The sequence below is a fragment of the Equus asinus genome, chromosome 4 (genome assembly GCF_041296235.1).
Source record: "Equus asinus isolate D_3611 breed Donkey chromosome 4, EquAss-T2T_v2, whole genome shotgun sequence".
Lineage (NCBI taxonomy): Eukaryota > Metazoa > Chordata > Mammalia > Perissodactyla > Equidae > Equus > Equus asinus.
In genome coordinates, this window is record NC_091793.1 from 134,657,079 (window position 1) to 134,681,275 (window position 24,197).

Here is a 24,197-nt window from a genome sequence, read left to right on the forward strand (position 1 = left end):
TATCTTATTGCTACCTGTGATGCAAGAGAGTGAGTGTGGAGAATAGAGCAAATGGTTAAGCCCTAGGCATTGACATTTAGATATTGGAGGAAAAAAGAGGAAAATCTACAAAGAAGACTATAAAGAAGTGTCCATGTAGTCGGAAAAAGCCAGGAGAGCCTGGTATATTGCAGCAAAGTGAGGAAGATGTTTCCATAGGGCTGGGTGATCAAGTGATGTTAGAGGCTAAGTAAGATAAAGAACAAGAATTGACCACTGGGTTAGGCAAGATGGAGATAGCTGATAATCCAGCAAAAGCATTTCCAGTGAGATGGTGAGGGAAGTGAGGGGAGGAAGCAGAGACAGGTTGTCAGTTTTTGCTTTGAAGAGGAGCAGAGAGGCTACCTGAGAAAGAATAAGGGAAGTAGAAAATTTTTTTTAAGATAGATGTTCTTTACAGAAAAATTCTATATATTTCTGTAATAAAAGGTTCCAATATTGTCATAATACCTCTTTTGTGCCGATAATTTGTCCTATTCATAGACTTGTTAATCACCTTTTCCATATACAGTTGATCCTTATTCTTTATGGTTTCCATATTTTCAAATCCACCTACTTGGTAAAATTTATTTGAAACCCCAAAATCAATACTCATGGCACTTTTGCGGTCATTTGCAGACATGCAGAGTGGCAAAAAATTTGAGTTGCCCAACTTGCGTGTTCCCAGCTGAGTGAACGAGGCCAGCCTCTGCCTCTTGTTGTAGCTCTGATACTGTGTCCTTTTCATGGTCTATTTGGTGCCACATTTTTCACATTGTTTAAAATGTCCCTCAAGTGTAGCGTTGAAGTGCTGCCTGTGTTCCTAAGAGGAAGAAAGCTGTGATGTGCCTTATGGAGAAAGTATGTGTGTTTGATAAACTTTGTTCAGACACGAGTTATAGGTCTGCTGGCCATGAGTTCAATGTTAATGAATCAACAATGTACATCATATAACACATCTTTAAACAGAAACGCACATAAAACGTGGTTGTGTATTGACTGGTTAACAAAAATGTTGTGACCAGAGACTCACAAGCCCCTAACCCTGTATTCCCTCTGGGATCGATGGTTCAATAGTTGTCAATTCAGTTTCACAGTGACTTTACAACTTAACTACTGCAAATTCACAAGAATTGACTGATAATGTTTTTCTCTAAAAGAAAGTATGGCATAGTACAAAAAGCACTAGGTCAGGAATTTTGAGACTTTAGTTCTAGTTCCAATCCTTCCAGCAACTACTAGCCTCACTTGGCTTTTTCATCTCTGAATAGACCTCTTTAAATTGCATTATTGCTAAAGCCCCTGAAGCTCGGACCTTCTATGACCTTGAATCATCTGTAAAGGAAATTCTCAATAATGCTCTCTTCCCAAGAAAGTCTCCTCTTTGCTTTAGATCAAACCACCCCACTTCATATGAGGAGTGAGGGAGGCAATAGTGATCTTACAGTAAGACAAGTAAGCACTGTTCTAGAGAGTGCCACATAGACGAAATAAAATACACTGATTAAAAAAATCTGGGAAGTTTTCCCAGGAAGAGAGTTGCTTATGACTTTGGAAGTCATATCAAAATAACCCCCACATGTTAACAGTACATGTCACATTAAGAAATAGATATTAATGAGGAATTTTAAAAGAAAACAGCCACAGTAGGTTTAAATAGGGTGCAGCCTTCTGATGACAGCTTTGAATGCAGAGTGCCAAAATGCAGCCAGACTGAGTGAGGTATGGGCACATTACTAAAAATACAAGGACTCCAGAGAGTGCGGTCAGGTGGCAACCTGAATTCACACTCAGGGTTTTTAATATCAGAAGCAAGAAAGTCATTTGCAACTCTTTGCTAAAGGATGAGGCTCTGCTAAGTGTTAAGAATCCAGGCCCATATGTGTAATGACAGAAGGAGAATGTCTTATAGGGGGTGTGAGGGGCAGGGAGTGGATTGAAAAATGAGATGAAGTCTCTGCATAATTTGACTGTTTCGGCTTTATTAGAAAAGCATTTATTAATAGTAGCTTGAAAATCAGGAGTAGAATTTTCTAATAGTTTTTCCCTGGGTAATCGTGGTGCTTCACATGGACTTCAGCATGGGGTTGTTGAGGAGCTGCATCCTGTCGTGAGTCTCTGGTTGTGCAGGATTGTGCTGCTTTGCAGCCCTGGAACTGAGGTTTACCGACTGGTCTGTATCAGTCAGAATCCCAGCAGAATACCAGTGGCAAAATCTCCTTCGGATCATGCCAGGAGGCTTTCTGAAGGGGCTGTTTAAAAGGTGTGGGGAGACCACCAGGGATTGTGCGGTCCCCCTGGGTGAGTAACAGGGGAGCTGTTCCCACCCCTCTCTGGAAGGGACCAGAGAAGGGGTGGGTTTCCAGCTCCTGGGTTTACCCGACCTTGGAATTAAAGGGCCATGATGAGAAAGAAGGTCACCTTGAGAGGATCTGTGACAATTGGTCAATCATCAGTCAGCCCAAGACAAGTCTACAGGAAGAGAACAAAAGGAATAAATACCTCACTGGTCCCCACCTCCCACCTTCTGATGGCTTGCCTGTGTCCCCTTTGCACAACCAGAAGCCAGGGAATAAGAGGCCCTGGTGACACAGCCCAGCCAGGAGGAGCCAAAATGACTCCAGGCAGAACCAGCCAATGACTTGCAAGGTAGAAGAACTCTGAATACACATTTTGGTCAAAAATAAAAATGACCAAAGATGAAAATCAATATCTAGTCAAAGTTAAAAATCGCTATCATTGAATGAACCTTAGGGATGCAAGAATAAATCTGAAATTTTATTCAAAATTGTTTAATTTTCAAGTTTCTCATTAGTCAAATTTTAATTTTTTAGAACTGTCAGCTACTAACTTACTCCTGCTGTCACCACACCATTTGGGATATTAAATTGACATTCACTTCAACTGGCACGTTTAATAATCTCACTAGTCTTTTATATGCAAAAAATATAAAGTTCAGAAGAATACATTGAGTAGCATATTTTCTAGAAGAAAATTTATACCTAGAATGTACTGTGATCCTTCATCTTCAAAACTTAAAAATGGCTAGCAAACTGTAGCAATTATTTCAGCGACTTTTTAAATAATGGAGAGTGTATCAGATTCCCAGGGCTGCCATAACCAAGTACACACCACCGACTAGGTAGCTTAAATCGACGCACATTTATTGTCTCCCAGTTCTGGGGTCTGGATGTCTGAAAACACCGTGTGGGCAGGGCGCGCTCTCTCTGCATCTCTGGGCGGACCCCTTCCTTGCCTCTTCCTGGCTTCTGGTGGCAGCTGTCAGGCCTGGCACTCCTTGGCTTGCAGCTGCATCACACAGTCCGTGCCTCTGTTGTCACATGGCATCCTCCCCTCAGGTGTCTCTGTGTTTTCACATCATTTTTATACGAGGATGCCGGTCATGTTGGATCAAGGGCCCACTCAAGCCTACTGCAGTGTGACCTCGTCTTAACTAATCACACCTGCCGTGAATGCATTTCCAAATGAGGTCACATTCTGAGGCACCAGGGGTTAGCATTTCCAAATATCTTTTTGGGAGACAACTCAACCCGTCACCATGTCCATAGACTCAAAATAATACAGAATTGCTTCTTAGAGCATTCTTTAACGTAGTTCTGCAGTATAGTAAGAACAAATGTGTTTAGAGTTCCTCATTTTTCTCTAATTTTTCCTCTTTTCACCACATTCTCTTTTTTAATTTTATCAGGGTCACATTGGCTCATGACATTGTGTAAATTTCAGGTGTACTGCACTATGTTTCAGTTTCTGTATACACTGCATCATGTTCACCAACAGTCCAGTTTTTCTCTGTCACCATACATATTTGCCCCTTTACTCCTTTCGCTCTCCCCCGACGCCCTTCCCTTCTGGTAACCTCTAATCTGTTCTCTTTGTCCATGTGTTCACTGTCCACATATGAGTGAAATCATACAGTGTTTGTCTTTCTCTGTCTGACTTATTTCATTTAGTGTAATACCCTCAAGTTCCATTCATGTTGTCACAAACGGCACAATTTTGTCCCTTTTCATGGTTGAGTAGTATTCCATTGCATGTCTATACTACTCCTTCATCCTTGATGGGCATTTGGGCTGCTTCCACGTGTTGGCTATAGTGAATAATGCTGCAATGAACATAGGGGTGCATAAATCTTTTTGAATTGTTGATTTCATGTTCTTTGGATAAATACCCAGTAGTGGGATGGCTGGATCATATGATATGTCTATTTTTAACTTTCTGAGAAATCTCCATACAGTTTTTCATAGTGGCTGTACCAGTTTGCATTCCCACCAGCAGAGTATGAGGGTTCCTTTTTCTCCACATCCTCTCCAACACTTGTTATTTCTTGTCTTGTTAGTTATAGCCATTCTGATGCGTGTGAGGTGGTATCTCATTGTAGTTTTGATTTGCGTTTCCCTAATAATCAGTGATGTGAACATCTTTTCATGTGTCTGTTGGCCATCGGTATATCGTCTTTGGAAAAATATCAGTTCATATCCTCTGCCCATTTTTTGATTGGGTTTTTCATTTTGTTGTTGTTGAACTGTATGACTTCTTTATATATTTTGGAAATTAACCCCTTGTTGGTTATATGATTTGCAAATATTTTCTCCCAGTTAGTGGGTTGTCTTTTCGTTTTGTTCATGGTTTCCTTCGCCTTGCAGAAGATTTTTAGTCTGATGTAGTCCCATTTGTTTATTTTTTCTTTTGTTTCCCTTGTCTGAGTAGACTTGGTATTTGAAAAGATTCTGCTAAGACTGATGTCAGAGAGCATACTGCCTATGTTTTCTTCTAGAAGTTTCACGGTCAGATCTTACATTCAAGTCTTTAATCCATTTGAGTTAATTTTTGTGTATGGTGTAAGATAATGGTCTATTTTCATTCTTTTGCATGTGGCTGTCCAGTTTTCCCAATACTATTTATTAAAGCGGCTTTCCTTTCTCCATTGTATGTTCTTGGTTCCTTTGTCAAAGATTAACTGTCCGTAGATGTGTAGTTTTATTTCTGGGCTTGCAATTCTGTTCCATTGATCTGTATGTCTGTTTTTCTGCCAGTGCCATGCTGTTTTGATTGCTATAGCTTTCCTAAAATTTATATGGAACAGCAAAAGGCCCCGAATAACTAAAGCAATCCTGAGAAAAAAGAACAAACCTGGAGGTATCACATTCCCTGACTCCAAAATGTACAACAAATTCTTTTTTATTCTTTATTATGTTTAGATCTTGAAGTTAAATTGTCACAGGTGCTATTCTACTTGCTTTAGGAGATTTTCTTTCATGTACAAATTTAAGTGTACAGCTCTTTCACCTCTGGTCAAGAGAGAATACTAGGGACTACATTTATCCTTCTGCTTCAAACACCTAAAACATCAGACAAAATATATGAAACATTTTTCAAGACATTGGACACGAGGCAACGAAGGACAATGATTCTTGAGAGATGGGAAACAAACAAGGTAAGCCCTTCAACTGATGCCGCTGACAGGCTAGAGAGAGTTTCCAAGGTGCAGCACAGGAAGAGAGAAGCCAGGCAGAGCCCAGAGATCTGCCGGAGCGGAGGAGACAGGGTTAGGAGTTACCTGGGTCACACCCTCTTAACAGTCAGTAGTATGACTCTCAATTTCTTTTCATTTTGAAGCTTCGTAATAATTGTTTTTAACTATAAAACTGATATTCTTCCTATCATCGTTAATCATCTTATCCTTTGAGTCTTGTCCTAATAATTGCACATTTATAATTTGATTGATAGAATTTCAAAATATATGGATTTTTTTTTCCTTACTAAAAGTTATACCTAAAATGCTTACCTGTATTTGAAAGCAGGGACCTGGATATTAACAATAATCTGATTGACATGCCTTGCTTGCAATAGCTTTGTTGGACTGATTAAAGAAAGTTACTCAAGCACATGACTATCGACCATGCATAAGTTCTGCCACGCTAGAAATAACACTGAAGTCTCACCTATTTTGATTTCCAGTGGTTGAAACTAAAACCTAATGGCAGAGTTGGGCCAAACACCAAGACTAAACCATATATCCTAACAAGGGAGTGAGAATCAGATTGGCTTTGGACAGCAGACTAAGTGGATTCTGGAAGTCAGTGGAGCCAGGCTGTCAAAAGTCTGAAGGAAAACTATTTTTGAATTTAAAATTCTGTAAAATCCAGACTAGTAATTTTGAGGATAAAAATGAAGCTATGTTCTTGTATACAATAATTCAGATGGTTTACCTCTTATGTTCACTTTCTGAAAACAATAAGGATATGCTCCAGCAACGCAAAGAAGGAATCCAAAGAAGGTAAAAACCACAAGAGTCAAGAAACAGTGAAAGAACTCAAGTGTTCAAAGGAAAAATAATCCCAACACAATAGCTGTGTATCTGGCTCAAAAACCAAAATGTCTCAAATTAACCATCAACAATACTGGTCTTCTAGTCATGTCAGATATGAATCAATTATTAAGGCAATTATAGTAATAAAATAAGATGTAAATGTTACAAATTATGGCAAGGTAAAAGTGGGAGGTAATTTCTCAAGGAAATTATAACAAATTCAGATTTGATAGATCAAGAAAGAGGCTTAAGTATTTTATTTAAAATGGTAAGTTAAGTGACAGAAGAACCAAAAAATAAAGTTTAAACTAACAAATTGAAAGGCAGTGGGAAGAGAGAGTCTAAATAAGCCGAAGTTCTCATCTTTCAGAGCTATAAAAGAATAGATATAATTAAAGTTAATAAAAAAAAGTAATGAAAATATACATATTTCTTTTAAAGTTATGGCGATAGCAGCCAAGAAACTGAGAAAAGAAAGAATCAAAAAAAGGTTACTTCTCTAAGAGTTGAACTGTGAGTTAGGGACACATCTGCTTTTTCATTTTCCATATTTCAGTAGTCTGAATTTTCATATCCATGTGTGTTTTACTTTTATCATAGCCTTTATAGTAGGAATTTTTTAAATGTTTTCATGAGAAAATATGATATGTAAGACTTAAGACTGTATGGACTACCAAGTTTATTGACACAAAGCATAAATTTTTTTATACTTTATTATCCATTTATAGTGATATTACATTATATTTACAATCAGAAGAAGAAAACTATCTTGAAAATGCACTCTTTTCTCTGATTACAGCATGTAACTTACAGAACATGGTCCCCACACCGCGTAGAGCTCATCGCATCCTGTCCTTCCTGTTAACACCTGTCATAATCTGGAGGCATCCCACGTTTGGAGGAAGCGGGCCCTTGAATCTACGTTCATATGCGGTGATGTGACAGCCCTTCCAGCCCGGACCAGCTCATGGTACCAAGTCACTTCTGGATTCAGGAATTTCATCAGCAAAAATAATTTAGTTCAAATATTCTTGGGTCAAAGTGCTCTTCAAAATTCCTGAATTGTTTTGACCTAAAAATTTTCTAACATAATATGTTTTAAGATGCTTCATAATCTCTAGTTGGCATTTAATTACGACAAATAAGTTTATTCTCCTTCCCAGGCCTCATATTTCCTAGCTACAAATGACAACCACATCCTCTAAACATGCACCTGTTACCATGTAGATTGTGGAAAAGATTTGAAAGTCACCTGAATCTCATTTTCAGTTGCCCTTGCTTTAACCTCAAATTTTCCAAATATTTGATGCTAAATCTCTAAGATAGAGATGATTTGTAAAAATGCACAGATAAACATTACTAAGCAGTTTGACCATGCTTGTAGGCAGCCTTTATGTCGTGCATTGAAGGTGACACGAAAGACCCTCTTTTCCCAAAACACACCCACTATCAATCCCAAAATCTCACTGTGGGAGCAACATTCCTGTGAACTGAGCAGTAAAAACACAAATCCAATAAACCTGTCACCCACTCATACCCAAGAGTAGGTTGAATTCTCCTTCTTTCCAAATGGACAATTCCAAGTTGATAGTGGGAAGAAAGTCCTCAGGTGAGAGAAAGCTTGGGGAGTGCTGGACACAGAAGTGCCGGTGAGCCACCGAGGATATGACCACTAGAGGACAGGAAAGGCCACAGATACGGGAATGGGCAGGCTCTGCTTGGACAGGGACAGCAGAACAGAAACACAGACGCCTGGGTCCCATTGAAGCTGTCATACTTGCCCTGGATACCCACCTTCAACCTTTTGTTTACCTGAGCGAGAAATACATTTCTGCCTTGTTTGAGTCACTATTTTGTGTTGTATCATATATGCAACCAAACCTAACCCTGTATGAGACACAAGGAATTATCTCATCGAATCATCCCAGCAGCCTTGTGAGGTATGTAGGATCGTTATCTTTACTTTATGGATGAGGAAACTGAGGCACGGAGAGGTTAAGTGACTTGTCCAAGGCAACATAGCTGGGAAGAGGGATTGCCACTGGGGCAAGGAGAATGAAAAAGAATAGAAAGGGCTGGCCGCATGGCTATCAGAGGGAGGACACAGGAATGGGCTCCTAAACCAGTAGGTTGATCTTCACTCAAAAGGCGTCATCTCCACTTCCCATTTCATCCTCAGGATATTACTCTTGAATTATTCAAAGTCTTTAGAAACTTGAACCTCATGTAAAATGGGATCCTCAAATGTGCATCCTCTACTGAAATTAAAAGCAAGAAACACACAGAACAGATGTTAGAGGAGAGAGCCCGCAGCCTTCGGACATTCTGGCTAATTGGCAGTTCCCTTTGAATTCAAGATCCAGCAGAAAATACTCTCTGTATTCACTCTCCTTTCAAAAATTTATCAGCTAATTTTCCTGCTTTACTATATATAATGAAGATAGTGGACCTCTTATTTGACACATGATGATCTAGAAATTGCTCCAAGCCATTACACCAGATAAAACTGTCAACTTGGGAATTCAGAGCCTGTGTCATAGGTCCATCCGGGCCACTGATGAGCTCATGATTTTAGACATTGCAATTGGCATCCCAGCTCCCTGTTCCCTCGTTTATTAAGAAAGATGGTTGAACGAGATCGTGTTTTCTAAAGCCTTTTCTAGCTATAATTCTCAATGATTCTGAATGTGATTATATCATGTATAAATTAAGAAAATGTAGGAGGTGGATGCTGGAAGGCCTTTTTCTTTGTAACTCCCTGTGCTGAAGTTGTTTAACTGACTCTCTTACCCCGCTTCCATCCCCCTGAAATGAGAGTGCCGTACAAACACTTCAGTTGGATGGAGGCGCCCAGTTATTAAGGCGCTGCCTAAATAGCGCTGTAACGCTATTTACTATGAGCCTGAGAAGATTGGTGGGATTAGAGTTACAGCCCTAATAATTTGCCTTTATAGATTTAACCTGAAATAACAGGCTGAAAGGACAAATAAAATTAGCAGTTTCCTGGATAATTCCTGGATAAATGAAAGTATAAAATCCTGTTGAAAAAAAAGCAACAGGTTGCTAGCCTTGGTTCAAAAGAGGCAGAGAGGGGAAATGGCTAGGGTTACTCTGACCCTAATCAAGGGCTTGGCGAAGTTCTGGCTCCCGGAGTTTGCCGCCTCGGAGCAGTTCTGCTTCCTCTCTTGCAGTGTTAGGTGTCAGAGTGACGAATGTCTTTCTTCGTGGGCAATCTCCTTCATGTGGAACTTTGCCAGGAATCCAGAAGTAAGCAAAAAAGAAAAAAAAAAAAATACTTCTCAGGAGCCCAAAGCATAACGGAGAACATGAACTTAGCTTGTGTCCTTAACACGATCTCATTCATTCTTTCATTCAAGTACCTCCTTTTTGCCAGCATTTGTCTGGGGCTGTCAAACACAAAAAGACTTAGAAGCTATAGAAGATATTGCCATCTCAGTCATCGAAGAAATGAGTCTGCATCGCTGATATTTCAGTTTCCCATTAGCAGAAGAGTATTTTTACAAAGTTGTTATACATTTGTACATTGGTTTAGTACTTATTTCAGTAATTTTAATATTCATACTTATTCTGTACCTTTGCTTCTCAAACTTCCATCCTTTTGTTTCTTTCTTTTTTTCAACTTTCTTCAATATTTCTTTAGAATTGCTCAGAAGCAGACGACTCTCCTGGCAGCTAACGGCTACATTACCAGGAGAGATTCTTTGCTTCCTCGGGCATGGCAAAGCCTTTGCTGTTTTCATTTCACAGAAAAATGTTACAACTAAGAAGGGCTATTTCCAAGTCTTCATAAAAGCACCTTTCCACTAAGAGGAAACCCATTTCAGTGGTAACTCGGGTGCAACTGATCGGAGCTAGCTCCCTCCTATGAGATAATGAGGGCAAGGAGGGCAAGCCCTGTCTGAGAGCTATTCAAAAAGGAAGCTCCACTTCCAAGGCCCAGTGAATCAGACCCACTTTCTCACTTGCAGAATTCATCATCAGCAGTGCATAAACATCCTTGCCTGGTCATTTTCAAAGAATAAGATGCCAATTACAAAGGCAGCCAGGAGGTCCACAGCTGACCCTCTAATGCGCTGCTCTGCCAACCCTGCCGTGGGAAAAAGGCAGGTGACAACAGCGGAAGCGACACCATCATCCCTCCGTTCATTGCTCACAACGTTCTCTTAATTCTTCTGCAAAAATGCCCTAACAAAGTGTTCCTAAAGAATTTTTGAATTCTATGATGCCACTGAAGCTGTCCTGGAGTTCTTGATTCCCTGCAGGAAAAACTAGGCAAGACTGATGAAGAGAACTTTACAGGCCACTGTGAAGTTGAATGTGGCTGTGGGTTACCATGAATATCAGTTTCCTAGGGCTGCCGTAACAAATTTTCCCAAACTGGGTGACTTAAACCGCAGAAATTTATTCTCTCATCCTTCTGGAGGCCAGAAGTCCAACATCGAGGGCCTCGATCTCTCCGAAGCCTCTAGAGGAGCCTCTTTCCTCACCTTTTCCAGCTTCCGGTGGCTCCAGGTGTTCACTGGCCTGTGGCAGCGTCACCCCAATCTCTGCTTCTGTCTTCACGTGGTCTTCTCCTGTTTCCTTTCCCCTTCTCTTCTCATATAAGGATATTTGTCATTGGATTTAGGATCCAGCCTAATCATGGTTGGTCTCATTTCGAGATCCATAACCAAATTATATCTGTAAAGATCCTTTTTCCAAATAAGGTTATGTTTCCAGGTTCCAGTAGACATATCTTTTGGAAGAGGGGTCACCATTTAACCCACTACACAATGTTATACCTTTAATTGGATCTTATCCATTTCAGAAAGCTTTGTACTACACACTATAAACACCTGTAACCTGGATGTTAGCTGAGGTCTTCCTGCCCTTTAAGATAAAGGTGTAATTTGCTAGAATTCCAATTCCATGCCCTGGGGAAGTCTAAGCCCTCCCCCAGGGCTTCTGCAAATTCCCAGAATGAGGCCAGAGAGATGGGCAGTTAGCTCCATGAATTAATTCCATGCATGAATTGTCCCACTGTCTGTCATTCCTATCCTTCACTTTGCTGAACTGGAAACAGAACTTGGCCTCGTTCTTCAATTAGAAATAACTTCTCTCACAAGACTCTAACATTAGTAACAGATTTTATAGGATTGTCAACAATGGGGGATTGAACATATAAAGGCAAATCCCTTTAAATTCAATATAAGAAATTCCTGTCCTTAAATTCTCCAGCCACATTCCCAGGTGGCCTGGCTGTCATCTCTCTCCTTTCCCTCTAATACCTTCTCATTCTTATTTGTTTCTCAGTAGGACGGTTCATTATCTATTTTCTTTCCTCTCTCAGCAAGCCCTGTCCTTAGGGGCTCACCTTTTACCCTGGAATCTTATTAAACCAGTTTCTTTTTAGGGACAGCCTCAACCTGAGAAGAATTCTGGTGCCAGCTAGCAAGATTCCAATCCCCTCTTCGCTGCCGACTGTAAAGCATTTACCGTCTATTAGAAAAGATCTTCAAGATTGTTTTTTAAAGTTGGATAACAACTAAGAATCAAAACTTCTGAAGTAACATTGCTTCTAAGGGAAAAATTCATAAGGAACTTTACTGTTTTCATTTATAAAATGTTTTCCAGGGCTGCTATTTAGACAATAAACAGGGGAGAGGGAGAGTACAAAAGGAGGAGCCGGTAATACAGACACAGGAGCTGCCGCCATGATCACACTGAATCTGATCCGTAATCGATCCCATTGAGGGTGTACGGATTATCCAGTTCATAATATGGAGCCACAAGTCGCTTTCTTCCTTAAAAGGAAGTTCAAGCCTCAAAGTGTAGGAGCCTCAATACTCAGAGTGACAATAAATGAACAGCAGGACACAATTGATTAGTATGTGCTGATTTCTCAGGTTTCCAACAGCCCCAGACCAACAAGTGCTAAACGTGCAAACCCCAGCGAGCAGTTTGTTCCTCTAGATACTCAGGGAAGAACAGAAAAGAGACAAGCGCTAAGAACCAGCTGTTGTCACAAACGTGGGCAGATCATGCAACACCAAGGACTAAGGCAAATGGTCAAGGCCACGGAGGACAGGAGCTTCTCTCCTGCTGCTCAGCTACTCTGCGATGAAATGATGGAATGAATGGTATTCGGAAAATAAAACCTTGAACAGATAGAGAAGAGAACTTCAATGATCCTTTTCAAGGACACAGGTCTGACACATCAACATGATTTCTAGGATTAGGCCTGCATTCAAAGTCCACCCACAACTCAGGTCATCACTCACTGATGCTGATGGAATTGTAGACTAACTGAAGACAAGAGCATTAAACGGCAGACCTCGACCACCAACCGACCTAAAAGAATTTATTTCCAGAGAACGATAGTTAAAAGGTGAGGAAAAACAAGTTAGGAACAATGCAGTTAAATAGATGACTTGGACTCTCACATTTCACTCATTCACTAACATAAAAATATTGCCCCTAGCAATTTTGATTTTGCCGAACCAATTACAACGGCATGAGCTAAAGGCTTACAGATAATTATGAGCTGGTAAGTTCTTCATCAGGAAAGATCTCTGAGATGCCAGCTCCTGGTGGTAGATAAGACCACTCTTCCTAGAGAAGAGAAACACGTTTGTTCCACAACTATCCTGGATCTGAAAATTCTTATGTTAAATCCAACTTACGATATCCACAGCCCTTTCCTTCTGCTTTTTGTCTTTGTAGAATATTTTCAAGCTCACTCTCAACCTCATTTTAGCCTTTCTTCCCACTCCTTAATTTCTACTTCTCTAATCTTCACTCGCCTCCTTGAAACCCTCCTTTATGTTCCTCACATTTCCCCCTAACTGTGAAGTCCAAATATGAGTTGTCCTCCAGGCGATTTCTTTCGGCCGCCTCAAGTAGTTATCACTCCTAATCTCTTAAGCAGACAGTTAAGAGGTCAAAGGAATTTGAGAACTCCTTGGTTTGGTCAATTCCACAAATATTTATCAAGTACTCACAAGTGCAAAGCACTGTGCTAGGTTCTAGAGAAGAGAGACACAGACATTTGTAATAGCAGAAAAGTAAAAATACTCCTGACGTGCAAGCATTAAATGAGCTCAGGTACACCTATCCTGGAATGCTATGAAGGTGATGAAGTGGGGTACACCTATGGGGATGGACATAATTGCGTCTCCAAGACAAACTGCTGAATGAAAAGGACAGGTTACAGAACGAAAGTAACATCAGCTGACACTTGTAGAGGGATTGGCATGTGCACACAAAATAAAGCTATTTCAACAGTCATATATGCAAATACGTAAGAAAAGAAAAGGTCTCAAAAAATGCACCCCAACCAGTTAAAGATAAGGTCATGGTTTCCCGAGAAACTGAGATTATCAGAAGGGATCAAGGGAAAATCAACTTTCAACTAAGTTTCTCCATATTGCTTGATCTTTTTTTATGGCCAAGGGAATTTCTGTGTTTACTCAGTAATTAATAACTCTTTTATTTAAAAGATTAGTAAGGCACAGCCCCTCACTTCAAACTGTCCGTAACTGAGTTAGGGTTGGCATGAGGAAGAGTGGCAGGAAGTGGTTCAATTTAAGTAAGTCACAAAGCTGTGCTGGGTAGAAGAGTCTCTGGGCCAGATGAGGGGTACAGGTTGTCACAGGGAAGGACACAGCACATCCCTCAGTGAGAGCTTCTCAGGGAAGATGGTGTTTGACATCAACTTGGAAAAGTGGGGAGGATGCAAATGTCAGGATACTGGAGCTGGGAGATATTTTAAGCCAAGAGGATAGCAGGAGAAGAGGCTAAAAGGCAGGAAAGAGTAAGGCAGGCAGCGCTAAATTTGACAGACAATAGGGAGCCTTAGAAGGTCTGTGAGCAAGGGATTGATCTAGTTAGGGATGCAGCTGAGGAATGTTGATTCAGCCACAGCGTGAGGGTACCTTAGACAGGACAGAGGCTGGTCATGGTCTGAGCAAGAAGACCTGCCCGGAAAGGAAGCAATAGGAAGAGCAAGAGGAAGAGAGAAGCCTGAGAAGTAGAAGTTATGGGATGTAGAGAAGGGAAATGACAGAGTCTAAGATGATGCCAAGGCACGAAGCCCAAAGAGCATCGTGGAGTCTAAATGTGACGTACTCGGAAATAGGTCTCACCAATGGAGCTACTGTATCTGGGAAAGCCAGGAGAGAAACAGCAGTTCAAAACCACAGCGTGACGTGGATTAGGAACCATCACTGTCAGACGCTGAAAGGAGAACATCCTTAGGACAATAACAACAGGTCATCACTTCCCCTGCTCTGCCTGCTGAAGCACAGCTACTCAAAGTGTGGTCCGTGGACCAGCGCAGGTCCACCTGTTTGCTATCCCTACATGACAAGACAGTAATTGAAATTAAGAGATAGCATTCAGAAATTTTTGTACCAATTTAACAGAGTAATTTTATGTTTCTTCGGTCTAATAATTCTTACCATTGCACTTATATTCTTGTATGTCTTTTTTATTTCATTTTTCCAGCAATTTATTTTTATTGTTTTTAATAAAAGTTTCAACACCCAATAGATTGCAAGGGAAAAAACTGTCTTTCACCAAAAATAGTTTGAGAGCTACCATTGGAGATATGCTTCACCCTTAACAATTTTAAAGTCCTTTTTAGTTATTGTTTCATTTTGTCCTGAAAAATACCTTCAGATAATTAGCGCAAACCAGTTTTCACCAATTTTACACAAGGGAAGATGCAATCCTAAAGGGGTTTTATGAATTATCCCCAAATCACACAAAAATACAGGGGCGTGGAACAGGTCTGGAAAGCCCAGTTTCTGACTCTGAGCCAAAGAATTTCCAGCAGCTCAGACTGCGTCTGCGGAAATTGTTTTTTAGGAGACAGATGAACCATTTTGCTTTATAAAACATGCAACGTGTACTGCAGGGATCTCTGAGGCAAATTTAAGTTACCATTAGATAGAGCAAAAAGCTTCCAACTTTTACTTTCTTTAAATCTAGGATTCCAAATGTGTTTCAAATGCTACCAGGTAGGCTAGCATCAACCAACATTTTTAATCGAGTACTAGTGATGGTATAGTAGGCAGGACATTTGGAGATTATCAAACTTCCCCAAATATCCTATCTTTAGAAAATCTTCTTTTAGAGTTGATACTTATCTTAAAAGTTATCTTATCTTTAAATCAAATTATTTTTCTTATTTTTCTCTGGGCCCAAGAAATTTGGATGGTACCCCATCATTAAAGGCTGTGAACGCATTGGTATTTCAAACAGCACCAGACTGACTGGTTCCTGAGAATACAGAATTGTCAAGTTCAAATTTGGTTTATTCTCAGAAACCGTGGCAGAAGAACAGAGTTTGCTGGAGGGTCACCAGGCTCCTGGACAATGAAAGGACTCCAGCAAAATGACATTCTGATGAACTAAGTGTAAACGAACCAGGGACACGCAGGTTACATTTCTTTTGAAACACACGTGGTTTTTAAAAATCACGGGGGAAAGTGCTTGGCAAGACGTGCTGAAGGGATTTGCCAAACCCCAGACGTTTGACAGACAGTTGGAAAAATGAGGCCAAGACAATAGCTCTGCCTGGTCATTCCTTCCCTCCAGGTACTAAGCACACAGGTGTGTTAGATGGCCCCCAAGGCAACAGGCCACTAGAATGTTCTTAAATTCCTTCAATAGTCAAACAACAAAACCACCAACTTTGGAAAAACCGATTATTTCTGAGGGAAGTCAGTCCTAACTATGGGATCATCCTAGTGGTTAGCAACTCTGAAATTCAAACAAAGGCTTGCTTTTTACAGGGCAATGGACTCTAGGGCAGAATACGTAATCCTAATTTTAACTATTCAGTTGATCCAAGGATGGCCAAGGTATGGAGGAAGACTTTCCATGCCACAGTCTGCTGAGCTTGGGGGTGAGCACGCCAGCATGAGGGGGAGAGGCTGGATGTTCAGCTGTAGGAGAGCCGCTGTACGCGAAAGCACACCACAGAGTCCGCGGTCGGTTTGATTTATCTGATAGTGAATATTACTCAGCTTTTTTGACGTGTGTATAACAAATTAAAGTCTACAGCTTCAGTTGGTACAGGGTCCTGTTCCATGCTTCCTTGGTTTTCCCTGGACATATCTTTAGTGATGGGCAGGAAGCATTTGCATCTGCCCCTCAGGTAAAAGCTTCTTTTATAGAGATAGAAAAAGAAAACAGAAAATTCACATGTGAAAGAGTTCTTGTCTGTCTTTCCACATCTGGTGGTGAAAGCGTACATATCCAGATACCATATTTGTACAGTCTTCTCTCACTAAAATTGTAGCTTTTGGAAGGCAGCGTTCTTGTCTGCCACATTCACCGCTCTATTGTAATTCCTAGCATAGCTCCAGGCAGAAAGAGGACACTCAATAAATATCTGTTGAATATTTATGAATGAATAAAACAGACCCGGAATAACTCGCATCTATTTTTCTCTCAACCAGAGACTCACATATGACAGTGGGCAAATCCATCATGTGATTACGCACACTACCTTCTAATATCCTTTCTTCTCACAACTCTGAATTCATTCAGAATGTTCCAAGATTTCCTGCCCAGAAAAGTCATTAGAACAGCCAGTGCAGCTCTGAGGCTCTGGGAAGTGAGTGGGACAAGGGCATTTTCTTCGGCGCACCAGCTCCAGCGTTAACTGCCTTTTAAAGTTCTTTCTGGTAAGCAAAGCTCCCCCAGCCCCCCGGCACGTAAACATTGATCTGTAAATATTTAACAGCCAGAGAGGTGCAGGTAAGCGGAATCATCCTGCAGATCTTTACAAGGCAAAGACACTGTCCACCTGACTCTTAAAAATTCCTCAGGTTTTCCGTTTTCTGCCTTTCAATGCCTCTATGAGCCTCTCTGATCATTTACCCAACTTAGTCAACCTTTAACAAATACCCCTTTGCCCTCTGGCCTCCAACTTGTTCTTCCAGAACTGTGGGGGATGCCTGACTTGCTCTCTGACTTTAGAACTCACGCACGTGGAGGCTAACCTGGACTTTCTGGATAGAAGACCATCTTCTCCAGTATTATAAGCCACATTCTCCCTTAAAGATATGAATGACAGTTTGCCTGGGTCTTTATTTTGTCTTTACCGCTATATTGCTGATTCGATCCATTATGTAATCCATTTAGCTGCCCTCACAGAGGAATAACAACATTTTAACTTGCTTAGATTCAGTTAGGGAAGAAGCAATTGCCCTTGGCACAGAGTCAAGCCTGGTGATGTGGATTTTTACAGGGAGAACTTGACTAGTGTCGTTCAGCATCCCAGTAGTGGCACCACTTCAGTTGAAGGCTGTGTCTATACTGTTCCAAAAGACCCAGCTGCCTGTTCACACAATTCAGACAACCAATCAACCAAGTCAAACAAAAGTCAAGGAAACTGATTAATTCAGTTCAAAGCTGTCATCCCAGGGCCCCGTGTTGCCTGTATTGCCCCCTGATGGAATGCATGCTGACCACGGTGGACACAAAGACAAAGCACTGTCTGGCAGAAGGTCAGTGGCTGCCGGATTGCTGGAGCACAGCACCTGAACGGTCACAGAAGAAACTTCAGATACGAGCCTTAGTAGTATGACTAGAATTTCCCAGAGCCTGAGCTGCTTTTAAATTTGAAATAATATATCTTCTTGCGAAGACATTTTCACTGTTAATAAATACTTTACTCTTTCAGAGTTCTCCACATACGCATTGCTTTATACTCGCTATAGTATCAACTGGAAGGTTATCTGGAATTATCCTGTTGAAAACTTTCATATTGGCTCCAAAATGACTAGACCTCTCCTTGTATTGACTAAAATGTATCATCTTTTAGGGAGATGAAATATGTATAAAAAATCCATTTTGTGTGGAGAGCCTGGGGCCACTGTGTCTCCCAGGCGCAGAGGTGGCTCTGTGAGGACGCAGCCTGTGCCGGGTCACCGGCCCTGTGCTCAGAAGGCCCACGCTCGGTTTAACTCTGCTGTCGTCATCGTGAAATTCTTCACAACTTTTGAACAATTTTCATTTTGCAGTGGACCTGTCAAACATTTAGCTGGTCCAGCCTGAGTGCGATCTGTTACTGACAGCTGAGATGCTAGAGTAATTAATGCACATTCCACAAACGGGAGCCTTTCTGTTCGAAGATTTCAATAGAATATTGACTAGCTCAGCTGGCATGATACTTGCAGCTGGAATACGTTTCCCTGTGGTTATCACCCATGAGGAAGCTGCCTCAGAAGACCGCGGCCACCTCACAGCACCAACTCGCAGGACCAGCCACAGAGCGTCTCCATGAAGCACCTCAGCCCGGTATCGCAGTTCAGGGGGACGTCGATGAGCAAGAGCGATTCGGAGTCACTTCCCCCGTCTGTGATGCCACTGATGTCAGCTCATTATTCAAAGACATATTTTGAATAATCTTAAGAGTCTGAATATATCTTGACACCAAACACTGAAATAAAGATTTGGATTGTTCCGTCCTCTGTCACAGCCTTCTTCAGTTCACATCTCGTTCTTCAGCTCCTGACGTGGTCTCTATTGTTTTTCTACGGCATGAGATAAAAACCATTGTTTGAGTTGTTTGATTTTTACTGTGTGATTAGTCTAGGCATGATAGAGAGAAAAGCACGTAAAGCATTATTTTATTTGAAAGCCAGAAGCACATAATGTTTATTAATAAAGAGCCTGGTTTACATAGATTTTATTATTATTGAGCATAAAATGGTTTATATTACAAGCAAGGGTGAAATTACTAACTAATTAGCCTGTGAAGATCATGTTTAATGGAATATATAAATCTAGGGTGTTGCTTTTCTTGCAAACCTTAAGGGTCTTATTCATTAACCATGTACATATGCCTTTATGCTGAAACAGGCGATTGTGATACACAATTCAAGGTCAAATAACTCAGTTCGTGTTTCTCAAAGTCCAAAATCTCAGTGCTTTAAATTCCTTAGTTCTTATGAAAGTTGGTTTCAATACACAGCTGCCTTAGTGTGAACAATGAATTCAACTATAAATGACGGTAACTGAGAAAAGCAAAAGTGAAGAATTCAAGGGCTAAATTCTCTCTCTTTCATTCTCTCTCTCCCTCTGACTCGCTCTCTTTCTCTCTCTCTGGGGACTATAGCGTAAGACCCACTTAACTCTTCCAAAGGAACTTTGTTTCTACTAACTTGGAGGATTGCACAACCTTTGTAAACACACCATTCTCATATATTTCAGTTAAATTTTGTAATAGCACCATAAAATGTGTCAGGCATTGCCATAAACTGTCAGTCACAGGAAGCACAAATTGTATGGGAAAACTGCTAGAAACCACGTCTTAGAAGGAAAGGGAAAGCAAAATTCTTCAAGAACTTGGAAAAATAATCCGAAATGTTTCCTTAAAATGTGTGTTTCTCATTTTAATAGAAATACAGACCGTGTGTTTTAAGTAAGATTTCAGGGTTGGAAGCAGTGGGGCTCCTTCGGCGCTCTGACTTCACCCACATTCTTGCCGCTGGCTCCTCACGGCCACCCGGGGAGGGGTCGCCTTCCTTCCTCGCCCGCCGACCTCTCTGCCGCGGGAGAGGGGGGATCAGAGGGCGGAAGCCGCGGCATTGCGCGCAAACGCGTGCTGCCATGTTTTACTGCCGGAAGTTTTATGGGTAACATTCAGAGTATGTTGGCTTTGTTGTATATTACATAGTTGGTTAAAAGTTGACTTGCAACATATCCTGATTTGAGTCTTTTCATTCAGACTCCAAGTCACCACGGTGAACCACCCACTTCTGCTCTAGGGAAGCTGGAATAGGCTCATTTGAAAGAATAAAGAGCCTCAGCAAGGGGCTGGGCTGGCTCAGCAGTAGCAAGCTGTCCATCTGTCTCTTGCTTATTTGGACAGACTCTGGTTTGTTCAAACCAAAACAAAACCCCCAGCTTCGTCGCTATGAAAATACCAGCGTGATTTTCAGTCACTCTGTGACCATCCCCACAACCCAAAATGATGAAAACCTCATTCACTGCCATGCTAAGGGGCCGGCTGCCATAAAGTCTCCAACGGCCACTCTACGAAGGGCTTTTGTTTTAATGTCAGAACTCACAGCGCATCTAGATTTACCCAACCATAAGACTTGTATTCAGGAAATTTGCGTTTAGGAGGAACCTGGGGGCTGGCCTGGTTGCCCGAGTGGTTAAGTTCCCGCGCTCCGCTTTGGTGGCTAGGGGTCTCACCGGTTCGGATCCTGGGCCCAGACCTAGTACCGCTCGTCAAACCATGCTGAGGTGGCATCCCACACAGCAGATCCAGAGGGACCTACAGCTGGAATATGCAACTATGTACTGGGGGCTTTGGGGAGAAAAAGAAGAAGAAAAAAGAAGATTGGCAACAGATGTTAGCTCAGGTGCCAGTCTTTAAGGAAAAAAAGGAACCTCAGGTATTTGCTCGGAGGGCCTGGGCTTCTAGGCTGGGTGAGCCCGGGCACCAGGCTCCCGGCATTCACAGACGAACACTGCCCCCTGCTGGGCAGAGGCCGCACTCCACGCCAAGAACTGCGCTTAAGAGCGGATGACACTACATAACCAGGAAATTAATTTTGTTTCACCTTTTTTCAGTTGTTAGCTTGACTGCTAAATTCAGAGGATTTAAAACTTCAAAGCATCATCATTGCATTTTGAGGCAAATTGGTTTGCTTTACTACTGTTACTCAGCCCATTATTATGAACTACCATCCCTGGCGGAGATCCACCCAAACGAAGAGAGAAGAAGAACAAGGCGGCCCCTTTGTTCTGGGGGCTTTGGAGACGGAACAGGGCAGGGAGAAAAACTCCGCAGAAGGTTTTGAGAGTTGACAGTTTGACTGCAGCCAAGTACACCACCAAAAGCTAGAGAGAGAACCTGAGCCGAATTCCAGAGCGCAGAGAGCTCGCAATAGCCGCTGAATCGCCTCATCCTCTGCCCATACCTTTCCCCCCAAACTGAGCCCCACGACAGAGCTGCCCGAGGAGAGATTGGAGCCCAGGGCTGAGGACCCAGCCCTGAGGAGGTTCTGGAACACTACAAGGACACTCCATGATGTGCCCTCACCCCAACTCCCGGGTGAACTGCGGTCACCGTGAACCCCAAGAGCAGCGCGGCCCGCGACAAGGTCTTGCTGCCTGCTCCCTTGCACCTCAAAGGCAGTGCACTTCATGGAAACTGAGGAAGTCCTCTTTTGGTGAGGAAAATTCGTGGGCAGATTGCTGAGGGGACCCTGGAAAGCACAGCTCAGATGCATCTGACAGGGAGCTGACAGTCCTGGGGAGAGCTAGCAAGTGACAACTCCGGATTTGAGCCCAATCGTGCACAAGGAGCCAACGCCCTTTTTCACGCTGCTAGGAGCCAGCGCCGAGACCTCCTCTCACCGACCAGTTCAGCAAGTGTTACCGACAGCCCCGTGTGCTGGCGCCGGCAGTGGGTCACAACCGTCCCCCTAGCTAGTCCCTTATAATTCACAGAGCACTCCAGCACCATCCTATCAGCACAACTCCCCAGGGCAGGAACTGCCTCCCCTCTACAAGTTAGGAAATTAAAAAGGAATTAAAAGTTAGGAATTAAAAGTTAGGAATTAAAAAGATGACATAACTTGCTGCTGGTCATGCAGGAACAGACCCTGTGCTCATCCGACCTTATACATCTTCAAAGTCGACATATAGTTCTGCTTCCAAAGTCGCCCTAGCAACCCGTGTGACTACATATAGCAAAGTGCTACCCTGTATAATAAAAGAATTCTATTAAATAGTCACCCAATTCATTGACAAATTCCCTGTAGGACGGAGCACTGGCCTTCCAAGCACCACCATGCTTTCTAAATAAAAATTCATTAAGTATCTCACTTTTTAATTAGCAATCCCTTTGGATTAGGTGACATATTTTTATTGCCCAAATTCAGAATAATTATACTTATAGAAAAAAAATCATATATTCTCTCAAAAATGCCTTCTCCCTCACAGACACTAACCTTAAATAAAATATGATCATATGTTACTCCCCTCTTAAAATTCTTCATCGTTCTCTGGTACTGGATGTTAAGAGGTGCTCAATATCAGAAGTTTTCTAAACTCAAATTAGTCTAGAGAAAGCTTCGTTTTATATCACCCTCTTGATATACCATTAGCTCTGGAAAATCCTATGGTAAGAAAAACTATTTAATTTTGTTTTGTCAAACTTATTGGGCCACAGAATTTTATTAACGGAACACCTATTAACATATCAAGGAATCTGGGGAACACAGTTTAGAGAATACTGGCTTTCGAGATAAAATCTAGACTTGTTAGCTTGGCACACAAGCCTTCATAAACCAAGACTTGCCCACCGTCTCCAGCTTCATTTCTTACCATTCTCTCCATGCGCCCTACAATGGACTCAACTATTTGCTGTTTCCTGGGTTTATCTTGTTCTCTCACACCTGCATATCTTTAAACATGCCGGTCCTTCTGCCTGGAGCATCCTTGGACCTCCTTATCCACCTGGCCACCTCCTAATCTTTCTTTCAAGCCTCAAGTCAGCTCTTGCTCCTCTGTGCAAACCCCTCCTCCGCCAGCTTCCCTCAGGAAGATTTAGACACAGCTCCCTCTGTGCCTGGGCCCTGTGGGCACCGCCCTCCTCTTCCTACATCATTGTGTATTTTTCCCTCTGTTTCCCCGTAAGCTCTTCCAGGGACCCAAAGCATCCCTCGTACCTGATGTCTGGAGCATCCATGGAGCAGTGACGGGGCAGTTTGTTCTGAGACTCCCTTCTTTAGTCAAAGTGGCCCTACCTAAAGTAATTTCATCTCCTCTGAACAGTCTTGAAATATTAACGATGATAATAATAGCTAATGTTTATTGAGTACTCACTATGTGCCAGGCTACACACTAAATATTTTTGATGAACTAGCTTGTTCGAGTGTCACAACCGTGTGATATGAATATTGTCCCCATTTTAAGATGAGGAGAGCAGGGCACAGGGAAGGTAAGTAATTTGCTCAAGTTCACATGACAGGTGGACGCAGAGCTAGGATTTGCCCTCAAAGATTCTCTCAGCTTCTATATTAGCGTGTGCTATATTACAATAGTCAAACATGAAAAAGTTCATTACAATAGAAGAAGAAAAATGAGGTCTAAGTTTTCCTCCACTTCGCCAAGGAGAGGAAAGAGTTAGATACTTACGGTGCAATGGAGGAGGATCAGAGAAGAACTGCAAACCTATCCCGCAAAATCCACCCGGCAGGCTCCTGGGGAGAATCAGAGAGCTATTCATTCCATGAAAATGAGGCAGCCTTCAGAGGTGACCTGGAGGGCCGGCTGGGGGCTAACCTCTGAGTAACCTGCTGGCCCCTCCCTGGGGGCAGCGAGGTTGCCAGTGGCAGCCGTGTAAACAGTAATGGGGATGGCAGTAGTGTGACTACAATAACCACAATGACCACCCCAACAGCTAAAATGTTGTCCCCAGCTCAGCTGCTTCCCCTTTACACATGGGGAAACTAAGGCCTGGTGAGCCCAGAGACTGCTCGAGGTCACCAAGTTAGTAACAAAGTTGAGCTCAAGCCCAGCTCTGGCCCCAGAGCCCCTTGAAGACTCCGAGGAAATCAAGCGGCCTCTAAAAGCCGATGAGGATCTTCGCTGCTCCTGTGAACCTGTATTCGCTCTTGAGTTTCTTCTTGAATTTTAGCCCGGTCATCCAACACCAGACAGGATCTCTCTGGAGACAGAATGTTATGCTTTTGCCTATTGTTGTTGAGTGTAAAGTACATATTCATCGAACACTTGTTCCCTGATTGATGAAACGAGTCCCGGGAGCAAATGTGCAGGTCAGTGGGGGAAGCCAGCAAGGCCAGTCCGTCAA

General features: G+C 42.2%; 1 protein-coding gene across 5 annotated transcripts in view; it reads right to left on the reverse strand.

The window, feature by feature from the left end:
• Window positions 1-24,197, reverse strand: part of FTCDNL1 (formiminotransferase cyclodeaminase N-terminal like) — a 146,260-nt gene that overhangs the window by 34,721 nt on the left and 87,342 nt on the right. The window contains exon 6 of one of the 5 annotated variants that reach the window (XM_070508318.1): window positions 18,767-18,897. The exons of the other annotated variants lie outside the window; for them this stretch is intronic. Coding sequence (XP_070364419.1) covers window positions 18,887-18,897 — 11 coding nt within the window. The 3' untranslated portion in view covers window positions 18,767-18,886. Of the gene's footprint in view, window positions 1-18,766; window positions 18,898-24,197 lie in introns of those variants that run through there. 5 annotated transcript variants of the gene reach the window in all.